The sequence below is a fragment of the Podarcis bocagei genome (genome assembly GCF_964188305.1).
Source record: "Podarcis bocagei genome assembly, chromosome: 1".
In the NCBI taxonomy this organism is placed as follows: Eukaryota; Metazoa; Chordata; class Lepidosauria; order Squamata; family Lacertidae; genus Podarcis; species Podarcis bocagei.
This window is the reverse complement of record NC_138125.1, coordinates 58,739,738-58,760,072: the sequence shown is the minus strand read 5'-3', so window position 1 is coordinate 58,760,072 and position 20,335 is coordinate 58,739,738. Positions and strand designations below refer to the sequence as shown.

Genomic DNA, 20,335 nt, shown 5'->3' with positions numbered 1-20,335 from the left:
ATGGGAGGGAGGGAAGAATAGAACTTTAAAAACACATGACTTTTGGGTTTAGTTAATATGACTATTATCTAATACAAAATGGGAAATCGATGGAAGGGAATTTGAGTCCAACTTAGGAAAGAACTTTTTTTTCATAAAAGATGTAATATTAAGATGGTAAAGAGGAGAAATAATAACTTGCTGACATAATTATGGGAATTGGGAAGCATGAAGGGGGGTGGGGGGAAGTCAAGGAACAAGGTTAAGAAAGTAGGATTTTTTGAAATTATACATGTTGTTGTCTTTGTCTTTTTTGTGTGTGTCATGTTTTTATAAAAGGTGAAAAACCAATAAAATTTTTTATAAAAAAAAATACAAAAGTATTATCTATTGCAGCCTTTGCAAATCTGACCACCTCCAAATGTTTTGGACCATGACTCCCATCAGCCTCTGCAAGTGCAGCCGGTGATGGGTGTTGTAATCCAAAACATCTGGTTGGCAATGGCCGATCTACTGAGTTCAGTGGGTACAACTCTCTGGCAACTGGGCAATAGGACTTAACACACTAGCCCTTACTCTGCTACTTGGAAGTAACTCACTGAACTCAGTGATAGAAGGAGTTGTGGGAATGGCCAGTTAACCCTTTCCTCCACCTTTTCTGCCAAGGTTCATCTCCTTTGTCCTCTGGAACACAGGCTTGGAAACCGGGCTTTGGGGGCCAGGCGGACAGCCTGATTAGTACTTGCTGCAAACTGAGGCTTAAACAAATCTGCATTAAAAAGAAAAGAAAAAGAAAAACTTCCTTATTGGAATGTCAAATCCTAGTTTTCAAAGCAGCCTGAAGCCAAGAAAGAGAACCAGCCAATTTGCTTCTTTCCTTTATCTCCTCTTAGTACAATAGTGGGAAAAGGAAAACATTCTCTCGACTTCAAAGAGCTTCTGCTGATTATTGCCAGACCGGTTATTAGGCTGCTTGAGGCTCCGCTCCCAACCGGGTACAGAAACGCGCGCGCATTTCCCTCCTCCTCACCACAAGAGGAAATCTCTCTCTCTCTTTTTTTTTTTCTATATAAAAAAGAGGCCTTAATGAATCCCATATGAGGAAATCCCTTTTCAAACCACCATGGCTTGGCCGCGCTCGCGATGAGCGCCGCGCAGCCCCTCAAGAGCAGAGGAGCAAAAGCATCGCCGCTTTAAGTGACTCAGGAAGTTAAACACGCGCATGCACAAGCACACTCACACGGGCCCTGCGCTCCAGAAGCGAAATTAGCGCGCTTGTTACGGAATAAAGCGGGGGGTGGGGCGGAACCAAGGGGGTGCCCTTAAGATAAAAGAGTGCACTGAGAGGGATTTTGTTTTGGGTGTGTGTGTGTTAGATCTTGGCCCAAAGTTGCTAAGAAGCTAGCAGGAAACAAACAGGGACCCGAAAGAAAGGTGGCTTTTGCAAACGAAAGCAAAACAGCAGCGCAGAGCTCCAAGTCTCCAAGGCTGGACAGTTGTCGCGGGAGGTGAGTGAGTTCCGCTTTGCAGGCGACAAGGCGGCCCGGGCGTCCTGCTCTTCCCCGCCCACTTGCACCCTGCCAGGGCCTTTCCTGCCTTCGGCCAGCGATGGCTTCCGAGAGGAGAGCGAGCGGCGAGGAGAGCCTGCAAGATGGCACCTGCGACGTGTGCGAGCCCGACGAGGCGCAGAGGGCCGTGCAGGCCTGCGAGGACTGCGGCTTCTCCTTCTGCGGGCCTCACGCCCAGGAGCACAGCCGCAAGTACGGCGCCCACCGGACGGCTGGCGTGGCCGCTGCGGAGCCGGCGGGCAGGGAGGCCGCGGAGCCGGAGCGGGTCGTCGGAGAAGGGGAGCGCAAGGCGGAGCGCAGGAAGTGCGAGGAACACGGCGAAGACCTCAGCTTGTACTGCAAGGAGCACGAGAAGATCATCTGCGTGCTGTGCGCCGTCTCGGGCTCCCACCAGCAGCACGAGATCATCACGCTCAACGACGCCTACGAAGCCGTCCGGGTAAGGATCCGGAGCAGGCGCTAGGTGGGCTAGGAGTGCGTGGTGCCCGAAAGCCAGCGGCGCTCCTTTGGTTTGGATGCAGGCAGCATGGCACCCCGGAAAGCGCAGTTGTTGAAGGGCTGTGGGCGGGGACCACTTCGGAAGGCGCGTTCATAAGCGCGCTGGTTTATCGGGTGTTCGTTCTTTTGGGTAGCAGAATTCCCCAGTCCCACCCCTCTGACTGCGTGCCGTGGCTTGTGCACCCTTCCGCTTCCGCTTCGGAGAGTCACGGGAGCTTTGGTCCAGCTGCAGATGAAGGACGGGGGCCAGCGGAAAGGGATGTGGCAGAAGTGGAGGCGGGGCAAGGAAGTCTCTGATGGCCCGTTTCTCCCTTTAATAGACTCTAAAAGTGCTTTCCCCAGCTGATCAAGCAGAAAGTGCTTTCAGACTCCTTGTTAGCGACTTTCTGTTTACCAGAAGGTTGTTGAATGCATATTTTCTGTGGCGCTATGGTCAAAAAGAACTACAGTTAATTGGTTAATTGCCTTTCGCTCCCTGCAGTAAGCAGACTTTATGACTGCAAAGGTTCTCCTCAACAAGACTATTGATGGCAAAGTGGGAGCCCTGAGGATCATGTCCTGCAGGGATTGAGTGATTATTTAATTTCTATACCACTTAATATATGGGGGGGGGGAATCTCCAAGTGGTGTACAAAAAACTGAAACAACAATATAGGCCTTGAGTTGAGCACCGTTGAGTTTAATCCTCAGTTATTATAAAGTAGCTCTGAGGAGTTGACCAGAAGTATGTAGTGGAAGAAGTTTGAGGGAATCTCCATGAGTAAGGAATTTGGGTTAACTTTGTTGTAAAGAACTATGCCTATAGAGCCAGGTGGAAGCGGTATACTTCTGCTAAGGTTACCATCCTTCCTGAAAGAGCCTGTCTGCATTTCACATTGCTATGACAGGAAAAATTCAGTGGGAGCAGCTCATCTCATAACTGAATTCTATCTCAGGAGAGGTACACATCTTGATTTCCTGCCCATCAAGCAGCTGAGAAAGGCATGTCAATTTAAGGGGCGGGGAAGGTGGTTTTGGAATTGGCTTTATGCAGCTGTCACCACTGGAAATCTGGATTAAAATGTATCCCTTGCTGTTGCTTTCCCTGTGTTTGGAACTTGTTTGCTGCCTGACAACCATGTATGTTGCTACTGCAATCCCTGCCTCTTGTTTTTGCCAAATACATTTGGTATTTGGGAATAAGAACATAAGAGCCCTGAGGTACATTTATCCTAGTGTCCCATTTCCTGCGGTGATTATCCTGTTGCCTTCAAACAGGGTGTGAAGGCAATAGTTCTCACTAGCTATTGTTATCTTGGCATCTGCTAAGTGTACACCACCATAGGAACCTTGTGCACATGTGCTATGTGCTCATATGCAGCTCCCTCCTACGAGCAGGGAAACAAATCAAGAAGCTGGACTTAACCATCGCTTCCTTTTACATGCAAACTGGGAACTGTAGTCAATGGCTTCTAAGCAAGCCAGGATTTATAAGCCAATTTTAACACATCACTTCCTTATCCTGGCTTGTTGGCAACATCTGACCTATTGTTTACTGAATAGAAACAGCTTGCTATTGACTGTGTAGTACATGGGTAGGCAAACTAAGGCCCGGGTGCCGGATCAGGCCTAATCGCCTTCTAAATCCAGCCTGCGGACAGTCCGGGAATCAGTGTGTTTTTGCATGAGAAGAATGTGTCCTTTTATTTAAAATGCATCTCTGGGTTATTTGTAGGGCATAGGAATTCGTTCATCCCCCCCCCCAAAAAAAAATTTAGTCCGGCCCCCCACAAGGTCTGATGGACAGTGGACTGGCCCCCTGCTGAAACAGTTTGCTGACCCCTGGTGTAGTATGTAGCTTTCAGGGGCTACCCATTCTCTTGCTGAATGTTTGTTTCCTCTTGTGCAGGCAGGAAACAGAGACTGAGAGGCCAACATTGCCATACTCTGCTGTTACAGAATATCCCATGCAAACCAAAGAACAGCTGATACGTCTAATTTTAGGCTTTATCTCAAACATAAGCAGTTTGTTTTTTGGGCGATCCCTAGAAAAAAGTAGCTGTTCACAGAACTGTAGGAGGTGTTTCAGTGATGGTGTTAACTTTTCCAGCTGCCAAAATAGATTTGGGGGAGGCGGAGGTATTCTGCAGGCTTGCAACTTCCAGTGAGAAACAGACTCCTCTTGTTCTTTGTATGCTTTTAAAAGGACTCAGTGCATATAGATGGGGGTGGGGGATGCGGGACTTATTTTAACTTCCAGCATCTTTACTGTGCGCCCACAGAATACTGTGCCTTACAGTTCTTTTTTTAAAACAACAACAACAACTTTTGTTAACTTCATTTCCCTCAATATATTCAGGAAGACTGTGGAAAAAGTGGGCATCTAGAGGATTGGTCAGACTGATACTTCTTTAACACACAAAACTGATGAACAAGTTTTAAAAAGCATTGCCAGTTTGGTGTGTAAGGAAGGTCTCCTGCGATCATTTTTTCAAAGCTTTGCAGCTTTGGCCATTTCTTCTCCTTTTCTTTATGTGGAAAGTGAAGGGGAAAGTAATATGCAAACCATTCCTCAGCACCCTTTTTGGCTGATAAATAAGAGGAGGACCTTGTAGTTGACCATGTGGGCAATTGCATTGCACTTCTCACTGTCATGCTGCAAGTAACAATTTATGTATTGTCAGTGGCCCTGTTTGTACACATAAGAGTAAGCCACAGTTCCACACAAACTATGGGTTACCGCAAACAAATTTTCTTCTGTTTGCTTGAAGAGGAGCAAGCCATGAGTGCTGGCTTGCTTGTAATGCAAAGTTAGTTTGCCTGTTTGTTTTCCATCTCATTCATGGTCACACTAGTGATCTATGGCTTAGGCCACTGATACGTTGATGCTATATGAAAATAGGCTACTGTGTGTAGTAAATGGATTTAAATGTGACAAGGCATGCCTTGGAAATTTGCACAAGAAATGCCCTTTTGCTTCTTCTGTATAAATTGGCTCCTGGAGAGACACTTTGTGCGTAAATTGGAAAGAAGTGGTGGAATGAAATGTACTTATCATTGTATGTAGGGAGATTATGATGATGATGATTTTTAATTCATCAGTGGTTGGTAAGACATATCCTTTTATGTAGTAAACTATCAAGAAGAATTTTTCTGTGTTTCAACTCAGTTCTCTGTGCTGCATTGATTTCTATTTGGGAGTTATTTTATACATAGGAACATTTTTTAAAAATTGTGATTCTCTACCTGCAGTCTGAAGTGGCACAGCTCATTCCACCATCTTATTTCTGTTCTGCTGCCTCTTAAGAGGTGCTTATCATGCAACATTTAGAAGACATGGGCTACCTTCCACAAGTATGCAAATCAGAGTATCATGTCTGAGTGCTGTATGCAACAAGTTGTGATGTTCAGACAATAATAAACTGGAAGTGGAACATTAGTTCCGCAAGGCTGGCTGGGGACAAGTTTTGCATGCTATTTAGACAAGAGATTCTCATATTTGCAGACACATGGAAAACCTACTGACATATAACTCTGCCTAATCTGGATATATATGTTGTATGCTCATATAGTCATGTGACATTGCCATAGTCCTCACTCTTAGTATAGCTCAGTCTTGAATTGCCCTCCTGATTATGCAAGCAGATTCAGTGTTAAGTGAATAAAGGGTTGGATAAGGTAGAAAAGAATCATAGAATTGGAAGGGACCACAATAGGCATCTAGTCTAACTCCCTGAAATGCAGTAATCTTTTCCCCAACAAAGGGATCGAACTCACAATTTTGAGATTAAGAGTCTAATGCTCTACTGACTGAGCTAATGAAGTTTCTCTGTGTAATATTGAGGTCATCGCAATCAAGTTCCCTTGCAAGTTTGAACTTCTTACTTCATTACCTTTGTATCTCCTCCTCCTCCCTTGCTGTGGAAGGGGGGCAATGTTTGAAGTGTTTCACAGACATTATTTCAGTAACCCTTATAACAACCCTGTAAGCCAAGTCAATATTGTTCTGGTATGGCAGATGAGGAGCCTATTAAGAAAATATTTATTAGCCTTAGGCTACCATGACTAAGGTAGGTTTTGAACCAAGAATGACTTGGCAGATGCACCTAGACTATATCCTAGAGCAGCTCTCATTTAATCCTTACAGTTGGTTTTGGTTTGTACAACCTTTCTTTCCAAGGTGCTCTTTTGGGCCAGAAATGATGTAAGATTACTGAATTTAATTTTTCTAAAACACCTGAACATGTAAGCCTGCACAACCAAATGTTTAGACTTGGCTCTTTCCAAATGTTGGACATATGGAGCCGATTTCATTTTTACTGGCTACGATGCATGAGTTAGCCATACATAGGAGAATATTTAAGTATTGCCTCACAGTCACAGGCAGCTAGTTTTTCGAAGCCTTCAGGGGACATGGATGTGGGAGTGATTGCCTTTATTGTTGTTGGAAAATGCTGAGGAAGTGTATGCAAATTGTGTATAACTACAGAAAGTGTGTTTCATTGGGAGCAGCCCAGTATAAATAGATCATTGTTTTGGTGACCGTTTGTCTTGGATGAAGTGCTTACCGTGATGTAGTCGAATTGGAAAGCTGCCAGAATTCAAAACTGGTGACTATCTAGGCACCAAAATAACAATTTGCAAAAGTGTCCTATTCTTACTGTGTTTGGACATCACAAACCATGGTTTCTCATGAATGGAACAAGCCTATCTTTGAATGTCTGCATGCTCCCCTTTTTCTCTCTGGTGTAACTGATGAGGAGTTCAAAAGTGTTTGCTTCTGATTTTGGTTAGCAGCAGCCTAATGCAGGTGTGGGGAACCTCAAGCCTACAAGTCTGAATGTGGTCCTCCAGGCCTCTCTACCCAGCCCTTGAGACTCTTTTGAAACCACAACCCCTCACCAGCAGTGGTCCATACTCTTCGAGAGTGCCTTTGCCTGGCTGGAAGTGCCCTTGGACTGTGATAACACCTCTTTTTGGCCTGGATGGAAGATAGGGGGGGGGGGTGTTTGTGTGTTCAGAACTTCTGGCTTTTGTGTGGCTGGAGTCAGTGTTAGAAACTCAGATCTATAAGCTAGGTGCCGAATGGCTCCTTAAACCAGGGTTACACTCCCCAAATAGAATATCTAGTTGCCATTTCGGGGCCAGATAGCTCGAAAGTCATATTTTTCAATACAACCTTTTGGTTCCTATAATTCATTATGATTGGGCAGATAAAAGCTAACAGATAGAATTCTTCAGGATAGGCTATATTAGTGTGTGAAAGATTAAATGCCCGCCAGGAATGTACCTCCAGGTGGTGGAGGCGTCAGGCACCATCCTGGTGCCCTGGCAACTTCACTTGGTTTCAGGGGGCCAATAGGTGCAAAATGCACCTTGCGCCTGGCTAAATTCAAACACTGGCTGGAGTGTAACCTTCTGCAAAAAGTTAAGAGTCACATCCATTGCTCCAGTCTATTTTGCGTCAAGCCCTGCCCACTTTTGCCTCTCAGCCACTAGCACATGGTCTCCAGAACATTGCATATGAGGGAAAGCAGCCCTTAGGCTTGAAGAGCTTCCACAACCTTGGTTTACTGTTAGGCCCAAACCCTAAACTCTGATTAATCTAACTGTGCTTAGTGGAAACAAGCCAGCTTTGTAAGTCGTGGTTTGAATCTGGCTTGTTTCAACAAACCAGCATTAAAACTAACCGCAGCTTGCCAGAGTCAGACAACACGGCAGGGTGTGACTAATTGAAAATGGAAGTGAAAATGTCTGAACAGCTCCTCAGCTGTATTGGAGGGGTGAAGAGGAAACGAGGGGAGGCAACCCTAATCTTGTTCCATCATGATAAAACATTGGTTTAGCATGACATCTATATGTAGACACTGAAAAGTCCAAAATATCTTTCAGGAGCTAATGCCAGATCTTTTAAGTTTTGGTTGACAAATACTGAGGATAAAATTCAAAATCTCTTTTCAGGCAATCAGAAAAAGGCAATCTAAACCATAAATCATGTTAGGAAGGACAGAAAAATACTAAATAGTCCAAGTGTGCTTCTCTGAATTGCTTGTTTCACCACTGGGGCCTCCCCCATCCCTTAGCTATGAGTTGCAATTTAGTTTTGGAGAGAGGATAGTTCAAGCAAAAGTAACAAATATTCCCGGGATTCTACACGTGCTTTGTGCTTTGTGCCTTTCTTGAAGTGTGAACTCTTGATTACTTCCTTAATTAGTTCTTTCCGTCTGCTCCATCTTACAATTGGAAGCACGGAAGTGCAGGATTAAATTATCGGGCGGCCAATACCAATTACAGAAAATAAATGAAACATGGAGCCAGGTCACCATTGCCTAGCATATTCTCAGCACGGCCTTTACGCTGAAGGGTACTGAGTCACCCCTTGCAGATGGCTGCCTTCTTGACTTCGGTGAGAGGTGAAAAATGCTGAGCATCTAACAGGATTTGAGCCTGCTTGAAGCTGAGCCATGTGACACAAGCAATGAATGATTTGGCCTGTGCAATTGCATTTAATTTTCATTCCAATAGTTTTCCCAGTGCTCTTGGCAGAGACATTTCTTCTTCGTGGAGACCTCTGCTTGCTTAACCTCGGTCCCAGAAGAACGAGTGAATGTATTCAGGGGCTCATAGCGACTTAGCTAATAGAAAGTGCTGAAAGATTGGTGCTCCCCCTCCTTTCCCCCCTCCAAGCTGTCTTGTGGAAATCCTTGTTGGCATTCGTAGAGTTGAAAAGAGTCTCATGACCGTTGCCCTCTTTGTCTTTCAGAACAGAGAACATGTGGACCTGAAGGTGGCCATGCTAGATATGGTGGAAAGGTTAAAGTTCAAGTGTGCAGACCCCAAAGTAAGTTAATAAAGTGCCTGCTGCCTTTTTTAAATGTCTTTTCATTCTCCTTGAGAAAAATGCTTGCTAACGACTATCTGCACATTACATTAAGATCTAATTAAGCCTGTCAGTCAATTTTTTTTTGCCAGCTTCGTATGTGCCTAGAGATAAGTAGTCTCTTTCTCTCTCTTGCCCGCCTGCTTTCATTTTATGGCTTGAAATGCACAATCCGTAATTGTCTTCCCTAAACAGCATATAATTATGGTTATGATTTTTTATATTATTTATTTACCTCATCCGTATACAGCCCTTCCTCCAAGAAGATTTGCATAGCATTTGCAGCTCAAGCCTCTTGTAACTTAGGACACCTTTTCAGACCCAGTGCCTACCTTTAACCCAAACACAGTTTTGGGGACCAGCTGATTAGCGTTTAAAACCCATATATTTTCGTTGTGATAGCATTGCTTTTGTTACCCACATCAGGCTGCAAATCAGTAGTGGGTCTAGGCCCATCAGTTGAAAATCAATGTCGCCCTGAGGTATAATCACAGAATCATAAGAGTTGGAAGGGAACCAGAGGGTCATTTAGTCCAACTCCCTGCAATGCTGGAATCTCAACTAAAGCATCCATGACAGATGGCAATCCAACCTCTGCTTAAAAATCTCCAAGGAGGGAGAGACCACAACCTTGGGAAAGGGAAACCGTTCCACTGTCGAACAATAATTGGCCTAAGGTCACCCACTGAACTGTATGGCTAAGGGAGGCTTTGAGCCCAGATCGCTTAATTCCAGGCCCAACTCTTGGTCTACTGAGGTATACTGGCTTCATTTCCTTAGGGGCCTATTACTTTTGGAGTGCGTAATTATCAATCAGCCTGCTGTGGGAGGGAGTGTGGTGCACCAAAACAGTAAACATTGTATTAGGGTACCAAAGATATTCACTTCAATGAGTTGATGAGGTTGTTGGCTTTCTTGTACAGTAGTCCACATAGACATAATCAAGTGCCCTCTGAACTAAATGTTTATATGTTTATATATTGAATGTGGGAGCGCATTTTGTTTTACTTTAATGAAAAGCACTCCTGGGGGCAAAAAACCCAGATTATTTGCTCTGGGCAAATAATAGGTCATGGAAAGCAATGAGGCTTTCGGGGCCACCAGTGAAATAAACCAATGATCTCACACCTCCCCCCTTTTACATAATTTATATCCTGCACCTTCAACATCGATTTATGTTCCTAGAGCAGCTCGCAGAGGAGTAAGAGACAAAAAGTACAACTTAAAATAACATGAGGCATGTAAACCAATACAGAGAATCTAAAACTACAAATTAAACAGCAACAGCTGCCAGGTGGATGTACTCTTCTGTTCACCATTCTATTCCCTGGAGCTGCCTACGCACTGGCTTTTGGTTTTTAGCCCCATCTAGCTACAAACAGAAAGTTGGATACCTGTTGGTTGAAAATTTCAGTCAGTAGAATAATGTGATATGAGAGTCGTATTCAAATATTTGAAGGGCTGCCTTTCTCCAGAGAGTAGGCTCAAAACCAGCATGTCCAAATTACAAGAAAGAGGATTTTGACTAAACGTTAGGAATAACATCTTGATGATGCAGATTGTTTGGTGAACTCTTCTTCATTAGAGGTTTTGATGTAGAGACTGTGTGGCTACTTATTTATTAGTGGATGCATTGCATTGGCAGCAGGGGTGGACTGATGGCCTTTTTTGGACCTTAGCACCCCTTTGACCTGGTTAGCATGTCATGCTAATAAAACATAGCTTAGCACAGGGGTCTTATCTGTTGTTCGCTCACCATGGTTTGTGAAAATAAGCCATGGTTCATTGTTGCCTTACTGACATCTATAGCTTGAAGTTATGTATGAACATGGCTCCTCTTTTAACAGTAGTTTATATCTGTGATTTGTTTCATCACCCCACCCAAATTGTCCATCAAGCAATAGAAATGCTGGACAAGAGCGACTGGAAAGCTATGCTGCTCTCAATGCTCAGCAGCTCACTGGTGCTCTTCTTGAAGTCGACATCACTGCTAACAGCTTGATAACAGGGCCCTCCACCTCAAATCTGCCACACCCTTCTTTGATTCACAGCTGCATAATGTGCTGGAACTGAAAACTTAAAAGGAATTTCTTTGAACTGTTCCTTTTGCAGGCATTTCCGCTGCTGGGTGCTTGGCTGGTTTGGTTGGCAAATGAACAATTTTTGGGAATGTGTCTCCTTTAAATGTGAGCAACTTTTCAAGTAAATGTACAGGGGAGCAAATATTGCTACTTCAAAAATTGTGATGGTGGTTTGGGGAATGAAAAATAGAAAGTGATTGTGTGAAAGTGAAACTACAGTCTGAAAAGGAGTGTGGATGTTTTTCTGGTGGGAATAGAAGGCGTCAGTGACTGTTGGGTGAAGCTTAACGGTAATCAGGCACAGAGACAGCTGATGGTGGGAAGTAGGTGTGGTAGAAGCAAATCTATATACAGTCATACCTCGTGTTACAGATGCTTCAGGTTGTGCGTTTTCAGGTTGTGCACCGCGCCGAACCTGGAAATACCAGAATGGGTTACTTCCGGGTTTTGGTGCTTGTGCATGCGCAGAAGCGCTAAATTGTACTGCGCATGTTCAGAAGCACTGAATTGCGACCCACACGTGCGCAGACGTGGTGTTGTGGGTTGTGAGCATGCCTCCTGCACAGATCACGTTCGCAACCCGAGCGTCCACTGTAATGAAGCAAACCATCGTTTCTTTGATGGTCTGCTGAACATCATTTGGCTTAAGCATGGTTTGTTCAAGAAACCATGGTTTAATGTGTGCAGTCTGAGCCTATATCTGCCTTGGTTCTTAAGCCTTTGCTGATTGCCTCCAACAGGGGTGGTGAATTCTTGAGAGTTGTGTCCCCATATGGGAAGTATCCTGGGGTCTGCATACCAGTTGTAAGTGAGAGCCAAGGCAGAGTGGGGCCCAGGGCAAAAGTGGGCAGAGCAATGGATGTGGCTTTAACCTATCTACCATAGGTTACACACAAAAGTCAGATGTTTCTGCATGCACACATGCACCAGGGGGAGAGATTCCCCACGCTGGCTTACAAGGTAGCATGTTTATTAAGCTTTATAACAAAGTAGATTAATATTTATCTAGTTCTGAATCTATGCATTGGTGTTCTGCAATTCTTTAACCCGCTTCAGAGAGTGAATTGTTTACTCTTTTTGTCTGCTGTCAAGTGCAGAGTATGTACCTCCAAAACTACCCTCCAATCTGAGTTTTTAAGCACCTGCTATGTGCTCGGTGTTCTTCCAAAGGGGGACTTTTTGAGTGCCAACATGGGAGCTGTGTGGTTTCCGTAGTCTGTGCCCTTCCAATATTATGAAGTGGGCTCTTCACTCTGCTTTCAAAGTCAAAGTGAGAAGTGCTGTCATCAGGGTCAAGAGAACGGTAATTGTGTAATACAGTATTGTAGAGTGTAATGCAAGATTTATGGGTCACACTCTTGAACTAGGTTGGCCATCTGTACAGAATTAATAAATACAAGTTGCTGTATGGGGGGAGGGGTTGGTATTGTGATTTAGGCCTTCCAACTGATTAAATGTTACTTGATTCATTCATTAAAAAGCAAGGCAGTTAATCCATGACTGTAATACTTCTGTTAAGAGATTAATTTCATTAAGACAGGTATATTTAGTGATGCCTGGGGAACTGGTGTTGCCCGTCAAAGGGCTTTCTCAATAATATCACCCAGGTTGTGGAAAAAAATCCCTTTGGAGGTTAGGTTGGTGCCAACATACATACTATTTGAAAACCTGCCCCCCCCCATCTTCTTAAGTTGGTGCAATTGACCATTGTATCTTGTGTTAATAGATTAATAGATTACTGCTTTCTTTTTCCTATAACTGCTGTTTTAAATTTGGTGTTTACACATGCTGTACTTAGGATGAAGGTTGGAATAGAGAATAAAATACTAAATAAAATAGGTGATATTTGAGGAATATTAACAAAGAAGAAAGGACAGTTGTAGAAGAAGAAACCCTCTCAAGTTTATTTATGAAATCTGTATCACATAAGCAGTGCTTTTTTCCTAAAAAATGTTTAGGGGCACTCTCATTTTCCTACTCATATTGAAATACTGCCCCTCAGTGAGGCCAGACTTAGATTCACAAAATGTTTAGGCATATGCGTCCCCCCCAGAAAAAAGCACTGCATGCAAGCAACATGATACCATTTTTTGTTTGTGGTAGTGGTTCATAACCATCACTGACTCTCTCAAGAGTGCACAAAAGCAAGTCACGTGCCCCCCCCCCCATGATGTATAAACAGTTGACCGTGGCTTAGGCTCCCTTTTTTATTCCCAGAATGCATTTGGAGCATTGACCCTTGTTAAAAAAAAATTTAGGGGGGGTCTGAGCTAGAAATAAGTTGAGCTGTTATCCACCGAGCTCTCCAGAAATGTTTCTTCTCTGACTCCTTAAAGCAGGAGTGACTAAACCTGGTGGTCAACAACATTTGTGAGGTCACAGTTCCCTTCATCTGCAGTCAACATGGCCAGTAGTCAGGAATGATGAGTGTGGTAGTCCAGCAGTGTCTGGAATGCCACAAGTTAGCCACCTCCTGGACCTAAGTCATGGGAAATGTAAAAGATGCATGATGAAAAATACAAGCACTTCAACTTGTGTTGAGATGTTTGGGAAGGCTCAGACCAGAATGCCTCCTTTATGTGCTTAAAGAGGGCACTCTTACAGTGTTTAAGAAGCTCTGTCTCTTATAGATAGCTTTGCTGTTCAACATGGAACTCTGAATATCCAGCATTCTGTATAAGTAAATGAGATTGTAACTCCAAGGCGTTAACTATGTTCAGATCTTAACAGTCCACCCCGTTCTGTTCCTTTCTTGCACACGTCTAATTGGCTATTATGTGCTTGCGTGAAATTGTCTCCTTTTCTGCTGGCTTTAATTGTCTTAGAAGAGCTATTTAAGAAAGAAACAAACTGCTTCAATCTCTGAATGCTGCCGCATCCTTGACTTGTACAATCTGGCTCCGAAAATCCTCCGGGCGCTGTTGTTCCTGTAGCAAATTTCCCGCTAGCATCACAGGACTTGATTAATCCAAATGCTGATGTCCCACAGGCACTGTAGTTATTTTTAGCATTATGGTTGTGCAAAGGGTGGGTGAAGATTTATGGCTTTGTCTAGTAAAAAATCTAGCTGCCTTTCTCTATATATGGGATCTGGATGCATTCCAGGAGCTGCATCTGAAACAGCATCTCCTTCATAGTTGCCAGCTCTTACATATCCCTTTTTGTTTTTTAATTAAAAGTTCTAAGATCCTGAAAATCTTGAATGAAACTAGTCAGAGACATAAGCAAGGATTCTTATTGTACTGTCTGGATAGAGTGTGACATATCTAGTTCAGTCCTTAAACCCATGTAACTCAATTCCAATGGTCTTCCTCTGGAAAAAAAAGGAGTTTCTGAACAAGTTGATGAGAGGTGGCGTGTGTGAGTGTGCTCCACTACTTCCTCCTTCACTTCATATAATCCTTCCTAATTGTCTGGAACATCTATTTCTGACTGCATCAAAACATCCTGTTTTCAATTGACGTATGACGTATGCCTTGTGGTTTTTACCCATCAGACTTCCATGTATAAAATTGAGTTTTGCTCCTGAGGTTTAAGAACCGCGAGAATCTTAAGTCAGTTTTAAGCTTCTAGAATTGATGTGAGTTAAATAATAAGAAAATAATGCCACTTACGAAAATGCTGTATGTGTCCTATGTTTTAATCTCAAAATTGTATTGGATTTAGCACAGTGACATTTATTTTATTCATTTATTTTTTTAATGATGTCTAAACTACCCTTCATCAAAATAGATCCCAAGGCAGTGTGCAATAATAGCAACAATCAAGAAATGCAATAAAATCTCTGTTCCTTGAGCTAACTTTTTCAGGAATGGAGTCTAAAGAACTGAAGCAAATAATTGTGATGAGAGGCGAAGTTCTAGGCCTAATAGACAAAATAAAAGCTGGTGAATTGCCAGGTCTGGGTGCTATTCACCTAAGAGTTCTCAAATAACCCATATGTAAAATTCTTTATCTTCTAACAAAAATATGTAACTTCTCCCTAAGATCATCCTCCACACCTGAGGACTGGAAAGTAGTCAATATAATGCCAATTTTGGAAAAAAAAGGCTCCTCAAAATTCCAGGCAGTTACCATCTGTCCTGGTGGAAAGTATTGTTAAAGATAAACTAACCAAGCACATTGAAGAACAAACATTGCTGAAGCAGAACCAACATGGCTTCTGAAAGGATAAGTCCTGTCTCTCTAAACTATTAGAATGAATTGAGAGTGTAAAAAGCATACAGATGTGGTGACCGAGCTGACATAATGTCACTTCAGCTTTCAGAAAACCTTTGTCAAGGTACCTCACCAAAGACTCCTGAGTAAATTTAGCAGTCATGAAATAAGAGACAAGGCCCTCTTGTGAATCAGGAACTGGTTAAGTAACAGGAAGCAGAGGGTAGGAATACATGGATAGTTCTCATAATGGAGGGATGTAGAAAATGGTGTTCCCCGTGTGGTAGTGGCCCAAAGGGCCACAATAAATGTGATACTGTGTACCCCTGTAAATCCTTGAGTGTGCTTCTAATAGAGAAGTTATGGTAGCTTGCCACTTTATGAAACTGATGATTTTGCAAGTTGCCACACCCCATTGGGGCAGAAATACAGCTAATATGTGAATCACAAAGATACAGCTCAAAGCTGGAACGTAAGTTGCTATATGGTGCAAATGGCTACACGTCACACAAGCTCCCAACATACACACTAACACAATGCAACAGAACACGGTGGCAATCAGAACTTAATCAGCAGAAATTGCCAGTGCTTATTGTGCATGAAATGAGGTAATGATGTATATGATTGGTGAAAATTGAAATGCTTTGTTTGAAATTTCATAAATACCACTGCCTGGACCACCGGGCGGGGTTGCAGTTTTGCAGAACGATCTGACTACAACCTATTGCTTTGTAATAAACAACAATGGACTCCTAACTCCTCACATTTCTGAGTTTTATTGCCGTAAAAAAAGGTAGAGGACCCCTGTCAGTTAAGTCCAGTTGCAGAAGACTCTGGGGTTGCTGTGCTCATCTCTCTCTATAGGCCGAGGGAGCTGGCATTTGTCCACAGTAAGTTTCCAAGTCATGGGGCCAGCATGACTAAGCCGCTTCTGGCGAAACCAGAGCAGCGCACGGAAACGCCATTTACCTTCCCGTCGGAGCGGTACCTATTCATCTACTTGCACTTTGACGTGCTTTCGAACTGCTAGGTTAGCAGGAGCTGGGACTGAACAACAGAAGCTCCTCCCGTCGCGGGGATTCGAACCGCCGACCTTCTGATTGCCAAGCCCTAGGCTCTGTGGTTTAACCCACAGTGCCACCCACATCCCTTTTTATTGGCATAAACTCAGGAGATAAACTATTTTTGGCTTACAACACCCCAAGGATTGATATTGGAGCCTATGCTTTTTAACTTGTTCATAAATGATGTAGAGTTAGGAGTGAGAGGTGAGGTAGCCAAGTTTGCTGATTATACAAAATTATTTACGGTTGTTAAAAGAAAAAAAAGATTGTGAAGGATTCTAAAAGGACCATACAGAGTGAATGGGTGGTAAAATGGTAAATATGGTGCAATGCAAACAAGTGCAAAGTGATCCTTTGGAGGCAAAAAATCTTAATTTCACATGTACACTCATGGGAACTGAACTAGCAGCAACTGAACAGGAATGAGACCTTGGGGTCATGGTGGATAGCCCTATGAAGAAGTCAACCCATTGTGTGGCAGCTGTGTAAAAGGCAAATTCCATGCTAGGGATCATTAGAAAAGAAATTGAAAATAAATGTTCTAGTATCATAATGCCATTACACAAATCTATGGTGTGACTGCATTTGGAATGCTGTATGTGGTTCTAGTTGTCTCACCTGAAAAAAAAAGGTAGTTGGAACCTTCACTTTACAGCTTTTGGTGTTAACCTGGCCTTTGACACTTGAGACGTGTATTTTCAGGGCGAACCCTATTCCTGTGACTAGTTTGTCTTAACATCTGCTGGCTAGTTTGCAAATGGTTTATGTGCCTTTTCCTGTAAGCTTGAAATATTTTGATCCCTGAATATGCTGCCATGAACACATGAATGTGTATATAGAAAAGTTTTTCTTGCAGACTCTGTCTCCATCACACATGATACCTGCCCTGTTTTAGCTACCATGAGTATATAGCTAAATTGCCTCACCCAGTTACTATTTTTTGAAGAGAGAAGGTGTTGAACCATCATCTTCTTTATTCTTAGTGATGAAACCTTGAGCTAAACACCACCAAGAATTTTTTTCAGGCCACATTGCTTTTTCTTACTCATTTCTTTAAAAAAAACACAATTCTTATTCATTTCATGCTATTTCAAGTCTTCAGCAATATTCGCTGCCAAATGGTGATTCATTTGTGCAAACGGATAATTATGAAGCAAATGCCACTTTTGACAAGCAGAGCAAAGCTGTCAGGCTCTTTCCCCTTGAGCAACGCCACTTTTTGTTTCCAGTGCTAGATTGTATTTGACATTTAATTTAAGCGCCCTTGGTACCTACTCACAGGACTTTGCAATGATAATGGAGATAAAGCAACTGAGAGCTGCTTATGACAGAACCTTTATTCTTCCAATTGTCCCCACACTTCAGATTGCACTGAAGTGCCTTATTTGCATTGAGGAAAGTGTCTTAAGCTAGAGACTCTGGGGACGAGGAAGAGACCCAGAATGATTTAATCATGAAACTCATTGGTTTTTTTTTACTTGTGACATAACACACTGATCCACTTGCCACAGAGCAACCCCCCCCCCTCTGTGTTTGTATGCACATGCACATGTATGCAGCAAAAGTAAAGGTAATACAGACAGGAGAGCAGCAAAGAGCAGAGCAGTCGAGTAATTCAATTTGCAGTCTTCCCAGCACAATTGGTTCTCCATGTGCATACACATTCCATTGATCTGTAGCGGACTTGGCACAGAGAAAATGCCACTGGTAATATTGGCATAGGCTGTTCTCCCATGAATTAGAAAGAAGATTTTCTCCCCACCCCAAACCATCTCACCCCAAATGCCTTAACCTTATGGATATTCATGGCACTGCCATCTCCATGACCTTGTCAGATGCTGAAAGCTAAATAGGGCACATGGGCTCATTCTGAGCAGGGGCGACATCCCCAAAAAATAAATAAATGCCATGATTTGAAAATAAATGCAGCTATGCTACAGCTCTCTCTAGGGAGTTGGTATCAGTTGGTGTTTAGTAGATAAGGGGAAATGTTAGCAAGCAGTTGGCACAATGCTTATGAAAACCTAAGGCCAAGAGAGAGTTTATACTTTAAATCATGCTAGTGTACCTGCCTCCCTAATCTTCCCTTAAGTTTTCAGAAAAGATGCATTCATATCAACAGGTGTTTTACAAATTCCCTTGGGACCTGGTTTCTTGGGAGTGTTCCTACATGCATTATGTTTATGAGAATACAATTTGCCAAAATGTTTATGAAAACAAAGAGGACATAGACATGTTTCTATATGAAAAAGTCAAAACTGCTCACATATTATGAGTGATGTACAGGAAAGTTTCTTGCTTGTGTTTTGATGTAAAGCAGTGACGGAGAATTGGATTGTGCCAGAGAGCCATATCCTTAGTTCCCCCTGAGGGCCACCATTGATGGGTGAGACCAGCCGGCTGTCAGTTACCTGACATTACACTGATGCATGCGACCTGTTTTCTTCTACTTGCAAAGCAAACCATGCAGACACAAGACTTTGCAGGCACCATTGATTGGCAGGGCCTGTGGGGAGCTGTATATTTACTTGCCCCACACCTGATGTCATATATATGGGATCAGGTATAAAACAGGTGGCCATGGCTGGGCTTGAAACACATTAATTAGGAAACATTAATTAGCCGAGTGGGGCTAATTAATCCCATGGATTGAAAGTTCCCCACCTCTTGTCATAAAGAAGCTTAGTAGAATGAGGAGGGTCAACGTTCTGGCAATACACAGTATATGCTAACTTTATTCCGCAAAATTTCATTTCCTCTTTTTTAAAAAAAATGATATTTTTTTTAATTGTAAATTTATTAAAGATAGAGAGCAGGAAAGAGAAAAGGGGAAAACAAAATAGTCCCTTAACATTCACAATACAATAAACATCAATACATTCATATTAATTTACACGTACAGATCGATATATGCCACTCAAATGCCTGAATGTTATCCAAACAAAGTAGGTGTTTATAGAATAATGCTCAGATGGAGCAGGAGCATTAAAGTCTTCACACCATTACATAATAGATGGTGAGTATTTATCCTTACAGGCTTGAAGTATGTCTCTTAGCGACCATAGGGTTTTCCTGTTGTAAGTCCCCATGCCACTGGTAATTTAAAACATCCACATATATCAGAGGTTTCAGCAATACAGTATTAATATGAACATCAACTTCAAACCAGAAAGGATTTCTCACTGAGACAATCACAGCATTACACCTCCAGCATTTAGTTGCTTTAAACAATGCTTTATTGTGGAGACTTTGTATAGTCCAGTATACCAGAAATACTCTTTTTGCTGAATTGGTCTCAATTTTAAATCTAAGCATTCTGTGTAGATCCTAGATCAGTTTCCCTTGGTTTAGGTTGTATAGAGCATGCAGTAAAACTGCATCTCTCTGGATGACTTGTGGTGTGGCTACGGAAAATGCAAAAAAGCTGTTGCTGTTGGTGGGGTGGCATTGTTCATGAAGTCAGATGTGACAGCATCTGCAAGGCAATACGATGCCTATTCCTCATGTAGCTTTAGTGTTACCTGGAGGCCCTTCTCGTGCACGAAGGGAACATATTTACTGAATAAAAGGAGTTCTCTGAGACTTCATGCGTGGGGGCTGAGTTATTTTGAAAGCAGAACTGGAAAACGGCAGCACCTGTTCCAGCGTTCAGAACAAGTGGGCACATTCTGGAGATGTTGGCAGTTCTGTATACCCAGATGTGGCACCTTTATTTTTATTTTTTTCAAAGAACCCTTTTGATGAATCCATTGCTGTACGTTAACCACATCCATATCTCTGCAAGTTGTCCGGATGCCGCTGATGAGTACCATCAAAAGGCAAATGCACAGCGCACTAATGAGCTTGCTGAGCAGTTGTCAGAAACATCACTCCTAATGGAACAAAATTGCTTTATAAACAGACGGGCCAGGAGGCCGGTGAATGACTAATCTGAAATTCTTTGAATTGGCTTGATTCATGAGCGGAGAATCTAGTTTTAATTGGAGCAGAGGCCTGGCTATGTTTCAAGAGACCAGTGTGGTGGCGCGCTTTCCACCCTGTTGCTGTTTTGCCTCTGTGTTTTGTACCGAAGTTTCAATGAACATCTTGTGGAGAGAGCGAAAGTGACATATATTGATGGCTGCACTG

At 42.8% G+C, this 20,335-nt stretch overlaps 1 protein-coding gene across 1 annotated transcript in view; it reads left to right on the top strand.

The window, feature by feature from the left end:
• The first annotated feature begins 353 nt into the window (after positions 1 to 353).
• Positions 354 to 20,335, top strand: part of TRIM44 (tripartite motif containing 44) — a 92,056-nt gene continuing 72,074 nt past the window's right edge. The window contains exons 1-2 of the mRNA XM_081166445.1: positions 354 to 1,986; positions 8,788 to 8,865. Coding sequence (XP_081022571.1) covers positions 1,588 to 1,986; positions 8,788 to 8,865 — 477 coding nt within the window. The 5' untranslated portion in view covers positions 354 to 1,587. The remainder of the gene's footprint in view (positions 1,987 to 8,787; positions 8,866 to 20,335) is intronic.